This window comes from Meleagris gallopavo, chromosome 8 (genome assembly GCF_000146605.3).
Source record: "Meleagris gallopavo isolate NT-WF06-2002-E0010 breed Aviagen turkey brand Nicholas breeding stock chromosome 8, Turkey_5.1, whole genome shotgun sequence".
Classification (NCBI taxonomy): domain Eukaryota; kingdom Metazoa; phylum Chordata; class Aves; order Galliformes; family Phasianidae; genus Meleagris; species Meleagris gallopavo.
The window spans coordinates 16,123,490-16,141,703 of NC_015018.2; the positions used below are offsets into that span (position 1 = coordinate 16,123,490).

The 18,214-nt window shown below is 41.7% G+C and overlaps 1 protein-coding gene across 3 annotated transcripts in view; it reads right to left on the reverse strand.

The window, feature by feature from the left end:
- The window catches only part of PIK3AP1 (phosphoinositide-3-kinase adaptor protein 1), a 40,047-nt gene that overhangs the window by 21,638 nt on the left and 195 nt on the right, over window positions 1-18,214 (reverse strand). The window contains exon 2 of one of the 3 annotated variants that reach the window (XM_003207957.4): window positions 13,253-13,669. Coding sequence is in view for 2 of the 3 variants with exons in the window: in XM_010714422.3 (XP_010712724.1) it covers window positions 2,330-2,348 (19 nt within the window). In the remaining variant the exon portion in view is untranslated. Of the gene's footprint in view, window positions 1-2,329; window positions 2,449-8,376; window positions 8,408-13,252; window positions 13,670-18,214 lie in introns of those variants that run through there. The other 2 variants (XM_010714421.3, XM_010714422.3) reach the window with 2 other exon arrangements.

Sequence of the window (18,214 nt, forward strand, 5' to 3'; positions counted from 1 at the left end):
AAAAAAAAAAAAACCCACTCCCTGATGAGATGGACAGTTTCTTTCTCATGGTAGATAGGAAAATTAGTATGTCAATATGCCATATAAGAAAGATCAGCAAATGGACTCATCTGACTCCTGCTCTACTCTGAATGCATTGTAGAATTGGCAACAGCCTTTGAAGTCCTACTCTCCTAAAGTTAATGAAGGAAACCTACTTTTATTTCATATCAGCAGTATCTTTAGTTATCTGGATCCTGCTTGCTCCAACTCCTGAGTACACTACCGTGTCTATAAGCAAAACATAGGGTAGTAGTCTGAAGGGATTCTGATCCTCAAGCAAGAGGGTGAATACAAGAGTGAATCTGAAGCACCAAAAAAATACTTTTGCACATAAGAATCACAGTACTCTGCCCAAACTGAGCCAAAAGAAGTAAATATCTGTAACCCTACAATCTGCACATACAAAACAATGTTCTCACTCCTGCCTCCCAGAAACAGCACATATTTATACTGATGGATGAGCAAACATATTAAAGAAAAAAAAAAGTAGCAAGAAAAGCAGGAATTAAAATAGCTGAGAGTTCTCACACCCTGCCAGGAAATACTTTTCCCAGCTACAGAAAAGAAATCAAAAGTCTGTATCTACTTATTAGAAAGGTTTTTAAAATCTAATTTTTAATCTCTTGATTGACACTTTTTGTAATTTCTACATTTGAATAGGACTCTATGAATTCACGCAGATGCAATTGTGCTTTCAGGAGACTAGTTTTAAGCCATGGAAGTGTAGCAAATTGTTCAGCTGAAGGTTTTGTCACAAAGAACAGCACACAACTTCATGCTTGTGAATGCTCCACATGGCAAGCACTCACATGAGTTCAACCACACTATTGCTTTAACGTTTTCTGCAGAAAGAGAAGAGCTGAAACTCCACAGCTCTAAAGTTCAAGTAAGGCATCGCTACAAATATCAGTATTTCTTAAACCTAGAACAGTATGTGCAGATAAGGCAGACATTTTAAAACTGCATCAAAACAGATTTTCAGATTTGACCACAAAGAAACTGCTGGGACACAAGGCTATGCACTGAAGGTCTTTCGGATTTTTTCAGACAGCAGTACTAAGCACTGCAGAAAACAGACTGAGGTTATAAATTCCTTAACTCAATATTATAATGGATACTGTCTGAAGTCATCAGCCAGACCTCACTTTTGGGAATCTCTGTTCTGGGGAAAGGTGGAATGCTCCAACCTGAGAGTGTTGGGCAGCCCAGTGACATGGGAGGAAATCAAAGCAATAGTCCCACATCCTTCCTTTACATGATAGCTATCACATCAGATGTTTGGCATATGCAGAGCAAGACAGCATGCCCTTTTGGAGGAGTAGAGGCAACTGTTACTAGAACTGAGTCTCTAATCTCTTGGTTATTTCCAGTATGACTGAATAAGAAAGACTAAGTTCATCACAGATAACAGAACCAACAATAACCAAGTCATAGCTAAACATTAATATTCCTCAACCAAAAGTGCAAGCTGACACTTGCCGCGATCCTGACCCTAAGTGCATCATCGCCCACACCTTAACATGAAGCCAATAGAGTGATAACCTGTACCTCAGTTGCCCAACATGGTTAATTTCAGAAGAAATAAAACCTACAGCTGTGGATCTCATCTATATCTACAGTAAGCAGGGATAAGGGAGGAGCAAGGAGAGAACAAGTCTCCAGGCCTCTTTGCTGTAATGACATTATTTAATACTGGTAAGAAATTAGCAGAGAAAGGACAACTGCAGGAGTCTGCACTTGAGCTTTTAGGAAGTTCTGGCATTGCTGGATTTCACCTCGCACTTCCGCATTTCTGTAACAGAATTGAGTGCCTGGAGGTCATATGTAAGAACAGGGCTGTTAGGTAATATGGGAAGAAACACTGTTAATCAGTAACTGCATTAACAGCTGATGGAACAAGCACTGCAGTTTCTGGTATTAATTATTCATCTGTTTCTTCATACAGAAAATTGTGAAATTGTGAATTATGAACTTTCCCTATAAGTATCAGAGTGATGCTATGGTTGTCTTGCGCATTGCATAATCACACAATTCTGTGAACACGCAGGCATCAGGAAACCATCCTATTACATTCAAAAGTATCCATGCTCTAAAGCGATGCATTATTAATCAGACCTCCCACTTACTAGGATACTTGACTAATGATAATCAACGGGTTGATTGAAGACCAAGATTGAGAACCCTCCAAATCAGCGGATTGATTCAGCAGTGATATTTTTGTCACAGTAGCGTGGCTCGACAGGCCATCACTGAGGAGATCAGAGGCATTAGAAAGTTATAAGATTACCTGAATTGAGCTCCTCCATGAACGGCTGCCCTAGGTCAATAGCTCATGGTTACCGATGGTCCTGCCTTCACTGCAAGCCCTTTCTATTCCCCTTTAAATGAAAGCTACTTCAGGCCACGCCTGACAGTCTCAGAAACACTCATGAGAACAGCAGGGGCGGAGATGCGGTCCAAGAAACCCAACCACATTTCCCTTCGAAGAGCATGCCCCCCAGCAGGAAGCGGCAGCACAGCACTGCAGGCCCCACACAGGCCCCTCTGCCCTGCGTCGCTCTGCATGCAGACTGCTGCCCTGCTGGGCCGCCAACACTCACACCCAGGAAAACCCTGGGAAACGTGGGCATGGCCACATGCTTCATCTCAGGCCATTTAGCAGCTCTTAGAGACCAACACAAAGCAGCCAGTTATTTTGATATTTTGCTGCAGGCAGCGTGCAGCTCACTCTGTCATCCATTTCCTCCTGACTACGCTGTGAGTGCATGGAGCTGACATCTGTGGTTTCTCAGAAGTCAGCCCTGACACTGCAGGACACGTGAGCACTTGGCTGGAGTCAGCAATCTGCTCCCTCTGACCACTCTGTCATCCAGATACAGTGCAAACTGAGCAACAACTTGTCCCTGCAGCTTCCGTGTGAGCAGACTGTCCCTCATCAGTGTCTGCAAATACTTCCCATCTCACCCACCCACCAGCTCACCAGCAGAGCTGAGGAGTTTTCATGAGATCTCAGGCATTTACCTCCCAAAACCCAGAGCAAGGCGGAAGACCTTCAGAAAGCTCCTGCTATCAGCCAAGGCTTGCAGCTGGCCAAACTCCTCTTCCAAATAGGAGCAAGGACATTAGGGCTACCGAAGCAATTCCAGCAGCATTTGCAAGAAGCTTGTTGCTTAAATCTACATGTAGAGCATCTAAAGCCAGATTCTCTGTTCTACAAAGAAAGCAGTCACATTTTATTTGTAATCATAGTTCCAAATCTCCATTAAGAAAACAAGCTGTGTTTTATCAGGCCAAGATTTGCTTGAGCAAGTGTGTGCATATCTCTTGGGGAAGTTGTTTTCTCACTAAGGACACAACATCTCAGCAGGTCAGAACTGGTGCTTCAGCAAACTGTGAGAAGCCAGAAGGTATGGCTGTGTTTACCTTCATGACTTGCTAAGACAACACACATCCTTAATACTCAAAAGACACATTACTCCATAATTTCTCTATAAAGCACGCTTCATCCTGACTTGAAGAATGAATTTTCTTTTATATTATTATAGATCTATGAACATGCAGCTGAACAGAGAAAAATGTCTTTCTGAGTGCAAGAGGCTTTTGTGACCTTCATTAATGTTTAAACCAAGTGAATCAATCTATTCACTTTTCCTGTCTCAATATTCCTTAATGTTACCCACAGGTTATTTTTTAATTTAATCTTTCAAATGAAAAAGTCACCAAAAGTTGTTCACAATACCAAGGACAACTCCACATCACTCACATAAATGCCAGAAAGTAAGAACAAGAAAATGGCCAGCAAATACCATACCCCATACCTGGGTTGCAGGAACAAAAAATCTGGCATGTAGACCTGGAGACAGTGAGGTTAAGAAAGTAAAGCCTCAAAAGACATAAAAGTGGTGAGGACACAGAAAAGAAAATATGAAGAAAAATGTCAGTCTAGAAAAAAGTAATAAAATGAAAACCCCAAGCAGGCAGGGAATCAGTACAGAACAGAAAGATAACTTGTGGTATAAAAGGAACCTTTCTCCAGTTTAGGGAAAAATGTCAGCAGTAACTTCCAGTCAGCTGTTTGTGGTAAGCTCAGCTTTTAGCTGTTCACCAGTATATAGCACTAATTAGAAAATTGTGGGTTTAAATTATGGTCCCAACCTTGATTCCATTGTACTGTAGACATAAAGTTGATTATTTCTCCTTCCAAATGCTACAATCAAATCCCAAGTCCAGATGGAGAAAGTCAGGAGGTTTCCTGGCACTTAGTGATATCTCAGACAGCTGAGACTGACAAAGCACTGTCAGCAGCAAAGCAATTGTGACCAGACTGAAGCACACAACCAATCACATCTCAGATGGCATTCCCTGATATGCAAAAGCACAGCTAGGAGCCCTTTATAGGAATTCTTTTCCATCAGCAAAAGATGGAATTAGGAACTGCATCAACATGCTGCTGGAATTCTTCTCTTGGATTCAGTGCCTCAGAAGGAACAGCTGGGAAACTGCCTACCACACTTCATTTGCCTTAGCAACACTTCTCAGCCTTCTCTGCCTTGACTGCAGATGACAACAGCAAGTAGTTCAGGATTGGTTTGCAGCCCCCTCTTCCTCAGTTGCTCAGGAAAGTACTTACTTGTAACTGCAGGTTGTACCAAGACAACATTCACAAAGATCTAAGCACAGGGGAGATTCACAGAAGCTTAGCAGTTTCCCCAGGATGACAAGATAGCACTAAGTAATTCCATCATATTATATATATCAGATTGCAATTCAGGATTTTGTGCAAAACACTATGTTTTAGTTTTTCAAACTTAGAGCACTGTTCGTTCATTAGCAGCTTTGAGCTGAAAGTAGGACCTTGAAAGTGAAGGACTGGATGGATCTGAGATCACAGTAACTCCTAGAGATGCAATGTGCAAGAACTCAGGGAATGCATACAGCCTGAAACCAGCAAGTTTTCCAGTAACAGAAAGACACTTTCCCAGCAGAGACTCCTCAATTTATTTATTTATTTTTTTGTCAGTGTGGGAAGTTCTGCTATTAGAAATCCTCAGGTGACCTTTCACAGTGGAAAAGAAGTGTCATCTTCTATTGCCTAATAAAGCATGAGTAAAAAACTTCCTTTACAGCACTGTTATTTGTCCAGAAAACATTGTTTTGGCTCAAATGTATGCCTTGCTTCAGACAGTAATCATGGCTTAGCAAGTATGTTAAGCTGAAAAAATAACTTCTGCATTTGTCTGGAGGGCAGATGTTCATAAAAGTAAAAGCTACAGAAGTTTAAAACACAATTGCACTCATTACGGCCCTCCTCCCAACTCTTGCTTCCCTTTCTAGTCTTTATTTCCACTAGAAATTGCAGCCCACACAACAAAGCCAGCAGAAAAGAACATGTTTGGCTGTGTCTGCAAGATCCAAGCCCAGGATCTTTGCCTGAGCATCTGAGAACTGGGAGTTCAGACTGAGCAGCCAGCCCCTGACCTTCAGGATGTGGAAGAACTTCCATACATCTCACTCCTGCATACTGCAAAGACAGTAACTGTCATCTCAAGGATGAAATGCTCAGTTATTCTTACATCACTATGATACATCTGCCATAGCTTACCTTAGCATGCCTAGAGCCTGATACAAATGCAAAGTGTATTTACATTGTAGCAAGCATTCCATACTACTGCTACCTCCTGCTAAAAGCACAGGTTTTTAGGAGGACGGGACACCTCAACCATGTGTAGCAGGAGGAGACAACACATACTGAGGAAGTATATGCATGGCTGATGAGAATGCTGAAGTCATGTTATATCAGCCGCTGACTCAACAGTGTTCTTGAGCAATGACATGTAAGAAACATGAAAATCCAACTTGTTAATTACCCTTGCTTGAATTTAAGCACAATGCATAGCACTCACACAGCAGAGAACGTTGTCCACATGTAAGTCCACAAAGCTGAAATTCTAAGAGAGCTGCGTAGCTGCTTTGAAAACATTCCACCAATAGAACGCCACTTGACTGGACTTAGATCTGAAGCACGTAGAACCACACCTTCAGGCTACTACTAAAAAGGCAGTCATGCCCTCTCTCTTCTCCATACAGCCTCTGTTGGAATACCACCAGTGCAGTCCTATGCTGCACCAGATCACTCAATTAGTTGCCAGAACAGAGGTGGAGCATGAGGCAGACCACTTGTTTTTACAGCAATCTATGCCGAGGCCAGCCTCTGCCACCGACGGAACCTCCCCCTGAGAAACTGAAGACCCACTGGTATCCTTCAGTCATTTTTTAAAAACACTTCCAAAGTTTTCTGTGATGATGATGGATCCACCAGAATCTTGCAAAATGCAAACTTAGAAGCTATACAACTCTCCAAATGCACAACAGAGGTCTTTGAGACAACCTGAAGTCTGCCCCACACATCTCTTCAAACCTGATTGGTACAGTATCTTTTTCTGACCACAAACTTTTGCAAAGCTTTTGCAGAAATTACTTCAGCTGTCTCAGCTTGGAAGAAACCATCAGCAATAGGGCTCGGCTTTTATTTTAAGCATGTTTTAAAGCCTTGCAGTTCACATTGCGGACATTTAAAATTAACCTCAGCCATCACCTTAAGGCAACCCACAGGGAGATTAAAAATACAGAGAAACATGGTTAGCGTTTGCAATGTGCATGGAGTCTATTATAGCCTGATGCTTCCTAACCACACCAGTTTCTGTACTTCAAAAGTTCTGCACTATCATTTCATTGCTTCAGTCTAGAAAGCCGATATACACCTATGTAAGCCGTGTTTGAATCTCCTACCATTTAGAAGACAAGCTGAGAAGCATTGCTGTTAATGTGTATAAGCCAGGAGTTTATGAAGCACCTTGATACAAACAACACTCCCATCTTGTAATTGGGAAGGCTGTTTCAACTACTTGACCCTCTTTGCCACAGATGGATAAGAACATCAATGCATTTCTCTCAACATCTCCTGGGGGCTTATTTAAAATTTCTAGTTGCTTTAAACCACTCTCTGAAATACGTGTTTCCAACATCAGTCATTTATAGCTACACCAACAGCTGCAAGGAAGGGCATGTGAACTTATGTTCTCTCAACCTTAACTCCTGTGCAACAATATCACAGTTTCCTCTCCCTGGCAGTCTGAGAACTAGCTGGGCAGCCCAGCTCCCATAAAAGTGAAGCAGACCCTCACTGCACTCAGAGGACTGACTAACGCAGCACCTGTTCCTCTTCAAAGAACAGAGTCAAGGAAGCATATCCTCATTTCAAAACAATTCAGCAGAGAAAAACACAGCTTTAAAAATTCACTTAATATTTCCCCTTCAAAGAGGAAAAATAAAAAAGGATTGAGAAATGGAGGAAAGACTGCAATAAAACAGGTAATATTTTTATCTTTGGTATGCAAGGCCACTCCAGTAGGCCAGCAGAAATAAATGTTAAATGTAATCCCCTGTGAGAAAACTACTCAGAATATGCTCCTCCAAAGACAATTTACAGCCAGAAGTGAATAGCAAGTAATGCCCCACTTCTTGTCTCTCTGTCCCTTAGGTATGTACACTGATCAACTCCTTTCCCTTCCTGTCTCCAGTTTGCTTCTTTTAGCATCCCTGGGATATCCAAACAGCCTCTGAAGATGCAAGCAGAAATCACAAACATGGCACAGACATCTCCCATCCAATCTGCAGCTTCTGAAACCTCCCAAGTGCCAAAATGAGACCAGAGGACCACAGTAAGAGAGCTGCTGGTGAGGAAAATATAATAGCAGGCAAAGATAATACAGAAAGGCAAAGAGACAGCAGCAACAGTTTGAAGGATCACTGCAGTTAGAGCTGCAGGAACTAGAGTCTGCTCACATTTTGAAGCCTCAGGAGTACAGCATTAGCTTTCCAGCAATATAACTGGTCCCAAGGCACCCGATTCTGTAAGGTGAAAGATCAAGGAGGCAGTTTCACAGAGACATTCAGGATGTCAGATTAACTCACAGCTTTTTCTGGCAGCTTTGTATCTAGGATTAGTCCCTTAAGAGGGTGGCAAAACTTCCCCATGAACTATTTGGTGATGTCAAGTCTCTTCCTACCAGAATCCCCTTTCCAGAATCCAGCTTTCCTAGGAACAAGGCTCAATGGCCAAGCCTTATGAAATAAATCAAGCAGCACGAGGAGGAGTTATTACAGCTGCTGGGTTTAGCTCTGCCCCCACATGCAACAGCAAGCTCCATGAACACTGGAAATCTCACTACGCCACTTCTTGTGGGCATTTGTCCCCATACAGAGCAGAATGAACCTGTGGAGAAGGAGGGAGGTTGCATCCCAGTTTATAGCACCCTTTGCCCACTGTCTTACCTGCAAGTCTCCGCATGAGGCTGACAGAGGGGTCCTGAGAGAAGTACTGACAGCAAGAAGCAGACATAGCATAACAGCTACTACTGTCAGAAAGTGGTATCAGCTCCACAGTACAACAGAGAGCACCTACTATTCGGTGAATTGTTGTATGAGGCATCTCAGGATCAGCACTGTCCTGTGCTGGTGTACAGCTGCTACTGGCTGGTGGCTTTTGTGGTTTCTAGTGAAAAGTTGCCCTTAAGAGCATTCAATGTGAATTAACATTTTTAAAGGGGGAAGAGGTAGGAAAGAAGGGAAAGTGTACAAATTTATCCTCAAAAGCCACAGATGTTGTGATATTTACTTTGTCATTCCTAAAGATAGCTAAAGCATGAGGGTAACATATCAGATAACACTGGATTTCATTGTGCTTGCTGTGAAATAGATATAAGCAATCAGAAATGTACTCTCCAGCCTGTAGAAGAGAAGGCTCAGGAAGCATCTTATCAGTGTGCATCTGATGAAAGGGAATGAAAGAAGAATAAGACTCTTCCTAGTACTGTCCATTGACAAGACTAAAGCACATGTGATATCATCTGAACACAAGAAAATATTTTTCCTTTTTTTTTCCCCCTTCCAGTAAAAGTGGTCAAACACTGGAAAAGACTGCACAGAGAAGACTCAAAGTCTTCCTCTGCAGAGATATTCAAAACCTGACTGCATGTGGTCCTGGGCAATATGATTTATCTGGCTACATTTGAACAGAGAGATTGGACTGTACAATCTCAAAAGGTCCTTTCTGACATCAATATTCCATGATATGTTCCCAATTTTCATTTATGGTTTCGCCAGTGCAAGAAGAAAACCAGGAAGTTAATTAAATTCCTTGTCATGTACAGGAGAGAGAATGATAATAGCCTGTGTGGTTTCTGTTACACCATTTCCCTCCCAGCAGATAAATTAAGCCATTTATAGTGTCTCTTCTTTCCACAAGTCCTTTGGCAGGCAAATAGTCTCTGTGAGTTAGGTTTTTCACAGTCATGACAAAGGAACAAAACCATCATATCCAAAAAGGCTTCTGTTACACAACCACCAGTTGAAAATATCACAAGCTTCTCTACCCAAGATTCTGACTGACACAGATGAAGTTCCAGCTCTGAGACTGTTTTTTTTGCATCTCTTTTCAGGTATGTCACACAGTTCCTAACAGTCACTTCTGATCCTTTTGTTTTGCAAGAAGTTTGCTAGCACTGATCTTTCTTTGTCATCCACCTCATTGCATGAGTACTATGTTCAGTCAAGGCTGCACTTGTCTGTCAACCGCCTGGCTTATAACTGCTGTTTTGTCTGGTCATCACCTTAACAATTTCAGGCAGCTGTTGGCTTCCCTGGCATTTTAGCTGTAAGAGTTTGCTCTCTTACAAAAGTTCAAGGCCACTGATTAATTAGCAAACATTTTGGAAACAGACTTGTAAAGCCAGGCATTTGGGGGAAAAAAAAAAATTAAGACAAAGGTAGGGGCTGAAATGAACTGGATAAATCTTAATGTGCACAACACAAAACAGATGTAATTTGAAGTTGTGTTATGGCACCATGGGAGGAAGAGGAAGATCAATGGCTCCAATAGCGAGCTTCCAGCTGGACAAGATGGCTTAAACCTTAAGTAGTAGGTTGGTCACCACACCCAGTTTGGGATTACACCCTTCCAGAACCAAGCTGACTTGTACAGCGCCATCCAAAGCTTTTTCACATCCTCAGCACAGTTAGTGCATAGCCTGAGAAACACAGACAGGACCACTTGCAAACAGAACCTTCTTGGCCTCTGGAGTTTGCCTCAATTGAGAAATTAGAGTAAAAACTGCTCTTCCTACCAAGCAGCAAACATCAGTGTCAACACAGTTTGTTCTCAACAAGGCTAGATGAACACTTCCTCATTTCTGACGTTCTACTAAACTAATAAAAATTAAAATAGCTTTCAGTGTGTGATGTCTGCAGGTGCCATGTTCCCATGATGCCCTAAACAAACCACAGTCTAACAGCTGCACTGCAGAGAACAGAATAACCTGAGCAGGGCCGATATGCAGATTCTAGAGAGATATTTGTTCCCACTGAGTCCTGTGCTCCTCCATTAAGAACTGAGTTGCTAAGATGCTGAACTCAGCCTGTGGAAATAAATATTTCCAGAGGTAGACACCCAAATAAATCGTTTCAAACACGGTCATTAAACTTTCCTTGCTAAGTGCTGTAGGAATTGAGAGATACACTTTTCTTGGGAAAAATACACAGTCTGCTGTAGAGAATGGACTTAACTGAGGCATCTTGACTTCTAAGCCTTTGTCTAAAAACTTAAAAGTGAAGTAGTGGGAGCAGAGTACATGTTGTGTTTCTCTATGGGAGAGAGAGCTGTTACAAATACTCTTACTTCAAGCCTCTCATGTCTGCATTAGCTACAGACAAACTGTAAGTAATACACTGATTTATTTTTAGTACCAAGAAGAAAGTTTCTGTAGTTTCACCCCAAAGGCAACACCTGGTGTTGTCTTCTCTCCAGAGGATATATTTGCATTTGAGGGTATTCACAAAAGCTTTGTTTGTAGAATCACGGGGTGCAAGAGGTTGTCCCTGTGGCAGAATGAGATATGTTCATCCAAGTGCTTCAGGCACACCAGCCTACCTGAAGTAGATTCGTCCTTTATAGGAGTCAGTGACAGGAGACTCCTTGTCTTGGTAACCACTCTAATGTGCATAATCAAACTGTTTGACATCACCCAACTGGTATGCAGTGGGCAGCTTGCATCAGGTAGGGCTTCTGTAACAGCAAGTCCAGAAATTCTGACTTTTCATGCACCAAACTACTTGGAAAATGCTGCAGAAGACTCCATAGCAAATAAAAGCTTGTTTTCTCCTCATCTTTTTCACGGTTAAATATTTTCCAGATATACCAAAGCTAGTATAAGATCTACGTATGTTCCTTCCTCTCTTCATATACAGAAAATAACCTGCATCATTTTTGTTACATAGGAACAACAACAGAAATCCAAAGCATAATCTATCTTTAAAAACACAATTTACATGTAGCTAAAGCACATGCTAACTTTCAACAGAGATCACACCTCTGCAGAAGAAGTCTTCCAGCTGAAGGAATGGAATAGGCTGGTGAGCCCTGGCTGTGGGAAGAGATTTCAGTGAGTATCTCTTCACACTTTCACTCCAACAGTTCTCTGTTAACAGCCAGTCCATAGTAATTACAAATTAACTAACACACATAATCCAGAAAGATATTGCTTATATTTACCTAAGTTTGAAAGTCATATATGAAAAGCAAACTAAAACATACAGACCAGACACAAAATGTATTAAGAGTATAAAAATTCAGCCACTGTTTTCTGTCTTCTTTCAGGCCAAAGAAAGGAGCCTGCCTACATTAGGCCTAGGTTATCTATCGGAAAACCAACACAGTTCAGGGTTATTTGAAAGAGGGATACAGACTGGTACTAGGAAACATCTGTTGTGACCTGTTCACCCGAGAACGTCATCTTCACACAACCTCTAAGCAAAGTTTTTTCAGGGGGCTTGTTCTGGCAAAGACTGTGACTGTCAACATTTATTTTTACTGCAACAAGTTTGTCATCATAATTATTCCTCTTGTTATTCTATGCCTCTTTTCGGAATATCCAAACAGCAAGATGCAAGCAGAAATCATAAACATGGCACAGACATCTCCCATCCAATCTGCAGCTTCTGAAACCTTCCAAGGGCCAAAATGAGACCAGAGGACCACAGTAAGAGAGCTGCTGGTGAGGAAAATCTAATAGCAGGCAAAGATAATACAGAAAGGCAAAGGGACAGCAGCAACATTTTGAAGGATCATTGCAGTTAGAGCTGCAGGAACTAGAGTCTGCTCGCACTTTGGAGCCTCAGGAGTACAGCATTAGCTCTCCAGCGATATAACTGGTCCCAAGGCACCCAATTCTGCAAGGTGAAAGATCAAGGAGACACACAGCAGCAGATGTATCAGAAGACTTCATTTTTTCCATTTATACCACTAAACACAGATAGATCCTAATGCAAGATGCAGTCATGGAATTCCAATCCTGCTAAGTATGACAGGAACACTCATTGTGGCAGTGTCATAAAAACATCCTAACCAATACTGGACTCCCTGGAGCTCTCCACTTTCATTTCTACAGATATTGTGAGAAGGGAATACCAAAAACTGCTCCAGAGTTTAGGAAAGTTCAGATTTGACTAGAACTCCATTAACTGGCATCCCTAGTCTCCAGCTGTTAACATTTCTCTGCTAGCAATGCTTCTCTATGTATAATAAGGTGACCATTTTCAGAGTATTTGGAGAAAACACTCTGATATTTGAATTGCACTGATAGCTTTAAAAACAACCCAACTACTTTGTGACATTCCATAATGGGTAACAACAAACCTATCTTCTGCCAGAATGGTTTGCCTTCTGACTTCAACCTGATTGCTAGAAAATACACATTAAGTAACATTGTTTTGGCTCTGGTGTAACAGAAAGTCTGAAGAAAAAGATGATTTTCTCTTGACTGGGATCAATAATCTCCAGGGTACAATATTTACAGGCAGAAATTTAAAGATGCTAAGTTTATAATTTTCCATTTGCATTCAAAACTAAAAACAATACACAAGTTCAGAAATTCTCTGTGAATCACAGGTGATCCTTCCTGAGTTAGGAACCAATTGACCAGGCACAGGAAGAGCAGCTTGTAGAACTGTCTAGTTTACAATGGTTGTCCAATTTACTTTAGTTTTCGGTTTCAGAAAAACATGTTACAAGCGTTAAAATAAGAATGAACAATACTACAAATATCCCTCCTCCAATTGCTGACCACAAAGCCCAGCTCCACAGTCACTACCTTACCTTCTGAAATAGCCTTCTTGACAGCTTCTAGATAAGATTCGGGCTCATCATCATATGTGAGTTCTTGCCACTGATACCAGTCCTTGAAAAAGGTCAAATAGTCATCACAATCTGTAACACCACAGAACAGCTTGACTACTTTCTGTGGGGGCCATAAAGCTTCCTGAAGGCTTTGCAGGACAGGAGGAAAATAAAAGCTCTGCACCAGCTCAGCAGATAGCAAAATAACGATGCTCCGACTTCTGCTGAAAATGTCCAGCTCCTGGTTAGAGATGGCAGATTCTCCTTCCAGCTGGTAGCTCTGAATCTGATGCTTTCGGATGTGCCGAGTAGAGAGGAAGAGGTTCTGGAGGTACTGACACCACTCAGCAGCGTCACTCGCATACAGAATCAGCACATCATACCCCCCATGGGTTCCTGTAGAAGTGCAAGATCATAGTGGGGAAAAGGATTAAATACAAAGCGAGAATGGACCCACAGTTTTACAGCAAGACAATCAACAGAACAGTCACCCCGCGATTCATCTAAGTATCTCTAAAGCACTTTAAAAGCATGATAGTGATATCCAAAGTAAGCAGTGCTAAGGGTGGTTGAATTCCTTCTTGAATTGACTCCACTATAATATAAGCCTTTTTTTTCATTTTCAAGAACCTTCTCTGAAGAAGGGAATTTCTCCTGTAGTTTCAAGTGAAACAAGCCGCATGAGGAAATTTTCAGATTTAAAGCACACCAATAGGGAAAAGAAAAGAAAAAATGTAATACTCAGCATGAAAATGAGATATCACCTCTGGGTGAGAATCAGAATCATTTCAGGTAAATATGGAGGTTCTGCAACACGACTGTAGACCATCACATACTCAAGTGGAGCACACACTAAGCATAGCACACCAAAGATAAGACAGGCCTTCACTTAAATGAGATCTCAATGCTCACAGGAAGTCATGACAGCTTCCATGGTTTTAGACACTTTTGCTGTCACTGTAGCAGAAAGCAAACCGTCTGCAAAGTATGTGTGCAACCAAAGGGTACACCAGCCCCAGGGCATGCAGCACAGTCCTACCATCCAGGTTTCAGAGGCTTTGTAAGCTTGCATTGGAGCCCCAAAACTGTCATAAGAAGGTTTCCTGACCTGTTTGGCATGAAAAAAACCCACCTCCTCAGAAGAAAGGAACTAGTACAGTAAGTGGTGGCTATAACACAGCCTGAAATAAGCTCACAGTTGACTAATTCAGCATCTCTCTAGAGACATCTCCTAACGACTCCCTCTCACATTTCTGTGTTCTGCACCGAAGGCACTTCTAAATCTGCTTCCAGTTTGCTATGAAAGTCACATGCAGACTGAAGGAATATGACATGGTGCAGTGCTTTATCTATAAATCCCCCAAAAATGCTGATGTCAAAGTTTAATTTTTCCATTCTTCTATGAAGAAATATACTCAAATTTGTATATTATGGCTCTGTCCCCATTGCAAATTTCAAAGCTGAGTATTTCAAATATTATGAGCAAACTGTATTCTAATTGCAGTTTTAACTTAAAATCACCAGCATTTCCAATCTACCTCCATCCAGAAGCAAGCAAACAAAGGCAGATTTTGCTAATTAAAGTAGAAGGCAATGTTTAAAATTCAGCACGCCAAGAAAAGCATCTGCAAAGAGTGAGCTTACTAAAATTGAAGATTGCACTTTTGCAGTCATCTTATTAATATTAAATCAAAATTGAACATCCTCCAAAGTGGATCCAGTAAAATAATAATTGAAAAAAACAAAAAACAAACAAAAAAAGGCTTTCACACCAGCAAGAACCCACCACTTGGGGGTGGGTGCAGTTGGGAAGCCATTAATTGTAAGCACTGATCACTGGGGCACAGTGAGAAGCCTTCCTTCCCCGAAAGGAACACCAAATATGCCAACCTGACAGACTCTCTGCAAGCTCCCAAGATGGCATTTATACCCCAGGAAATCAACACCCAGAGCAAAGTACAACATAGGAACAAACTTCACCAAGGAAATTTAGGAAAAGCATGGATCTTCTAGATACCACTGCTCTGCTGGCACACTGCTCCCCTCAACAGAGCTGTGCCAGCTCTTCCCAAGCTCTCTTGCCTCCATTCTGTACCCTTTTTACACATGCTTCAGATAAACTACCAATGGCCTTTAAAAGGAGAAGAGTAAAATGAAATTACTGACTCCATGCTAAGAACTAAGGCAATTCTTCAGTTCATAAGCAAAAACACTGGAAGTGAGTCCCAAGGAGCTAGCTTGGTAAGCTTCAGTCAGCAGACGGGAAAATCTAGATGTGTTTTCAGTTACAACACCCCTTTCTTTCTAAGTAGGTAAGTAAATAAAAGATGATAAGACTCACTTTCCTGGATTATGGTATTTTTGTCTGATTAAATACCTCCCTTCGCAGCACCAACTACCACCTAGTCCTCAGGAGAAAGTGCAATGCAGGAAATACAGAACGTATTTATAGAGGAGGTTCTTCATACATCATTTACGATAAGAACTTGCAGAGCACGCTTCAAAGCACAACGTAAATCCTTCCTATTGTACATACAAGGAAATCCTAGGTGAACACCAAGCACATCTTTCAATCCTGACATCATATGCTTTGCTAGTGCTTTCAACAGCCTGATTTTGCAAAAATAAACATAAGGAAGCCTTCAGTCCAAGTAAGAAAGCTATGAACAGTATGCACATTAGCAAGACAAGGAAAGATTTCTGTCAGTCAACTGTTCCAGAAAACAAGTGCAATCTTGTTTGAATATCAGCAATATCTTGTTTATTCATTCCTAAGTTTAGAGTAGGGAAATGATTTTTGCTTACCAAATGTCAGCTATATTAACAATATTGCAGGGCATGCTTGATTATTTATTTCATAGAAAATCATCCAAGTACAGTTCTGTTGCAATTGGCAATGATAAAATATAACCTCTGCGCTCCTTTCCAGCTGTAACTCCCTCTTTGATGCTTAGCTGTATATTTCATTACAACAGTCATTCATTACAGTAACGATATAAAGCTGATAAGATTATGATCTAGCACTCTAGAAATACCTAAGATCTCTAAGTGAGGCTGAAGTCCCACGAACTAGGTGGCATAGACAAAGAACAAGATAAAAACCCTTCCCTGCTTCTTGAGCTGCATATGAAATAAAAAGGGATAAATTGTATCAATCAGAATCTAAGAAAGTCAGTGGGAAGAGAATAAAAGCATCCTAAAGGATAGACTGTATCATGGCTTTTCGTGGCCTCTCTTTGAGAATGACTCCTCTTCAGATCATGGTCAGGAGTAGGGAGGTGACAATCTCTTAAGTTTGGAATACACATGAGATAGCAGTTCATGGCAGCACTGGAAGATTCTGATTAGCACTGAAATAGCTAAAGCATGCTGCAGGAAGTCAGCGGATCAGAGCTGGGTAAGATCACATCTGCCCACTTAACACTTCACACTTCTGAATCTGATAGGTTCAATCAACCACTGCTTCAGTTTACAAGCCAAAATGTTTAACCTTTTTGATTCACAGAGCATAAGTAGTTTTCCGTTGTACTTCTCTGCCTTGTAAAGCAAATTCAAGATCTCTAACAGTACATAGCTTTTTTGTATCCCCTTTCTACGTAATCCATGCCTTCTCAGGGTCCATAGATCAACCACAGACTGTAAAAAACTTACAGACAAATCTTTTCCACTGTCTTAAAAGACTGAATGTTGTGTCAGGTAAGTTGATTTTCATCTGCTAGAGCCTGTCTCAAATTCTGACAAAATGAAGAAGCACTACATAGTCTGTTATCTACATTATCATCAATTTGCTTTGGCATGTATGTGTATAGAAGATAAAAGAAAACAGCAGCGTCCAATTCCTTGATACAGGAGGATGCATTTCCTATGAAAAAAAAAAATCCCTATGCTATCAATTAAACTCAACCCAAGATGCCTTAAAAATCAAATTCTTAAATGAGAGATCTTCCAAGGGATGTTAGTAGGTGCTGGTGAGCCATTGAAAGAAGTAACTTTCGTACTCTGGTGTCTACAATGTGTGCATTTAAGTCGTGTATGAAGAAATGCATTCTTCGCCTAGCTGGAATGCATGACAAAGCAACAGTGATCACATGCAATAATTATTAACAGGCTATCAACACCTCTCACTTTGACCAGAATAGAAATCTTCCACTTCAATGTGCTGCAAACGAGCAAGTGGAAACAGAACAGAACTAGACACATTTTTTTTCCTTCACATGAGATTTGCATTATGATGGGTGAATTTACAGTCGTTCTACTTTTAGGAGTCTTTGTGAAACCATCTCTCTTTAAGGAGAAAGGTAGTTTTGCCCGCAAGTCTCCAGAGGTTCCCGTGTAGCTGATTTTACATCACAAGGAGATACGCGTCAGTGAAACGCTGCCGTTACTTCACTCTCTGAGAACGGTACATTTTCCCTTTTTTAGAGAGGACGCACACACTTCCCCACAAAGGGGGAACTTGCAGAGTGGGCACTAGTGAACTTACACAATTCGGGTTAACCTCATCTACCTCTGGAGTTTGCCGGTGTACTTTAATCAGTTTTGTCTGCACATGTCAGCTAAGACGGCAACCCAGCACACCTTGTGACCGGTGTCACTGTGGCAAAAGGCAGCAAAATCGTACCCCGAAGAGGAAGCGTGCAAATGGTGGGGAATAAGGCGATATTTAGAAGAACTGCCTTCTCTACAGAACATCGCTGCAGACCACCGAGACGACCGGTGCGCGGCAGGGCCAGCTTACTCGGCTGAACACTCTCCCTCAGCACAGCTCTGCCAGCGACCACAAGACAAGCAGAGCAAGAAGGGGTAGAAATCGCGGTGACCGTCACCTTTTGTTAGCTGCCTCCGAGCGAGCCCGGCGCTCCGGGAGGCATTCTCCTTCCCTCCTGGCATTCTCCCTTCCTACCTGCGGGGCGGGCTGCGGCCGGGCAGCTCCGCGCTCCG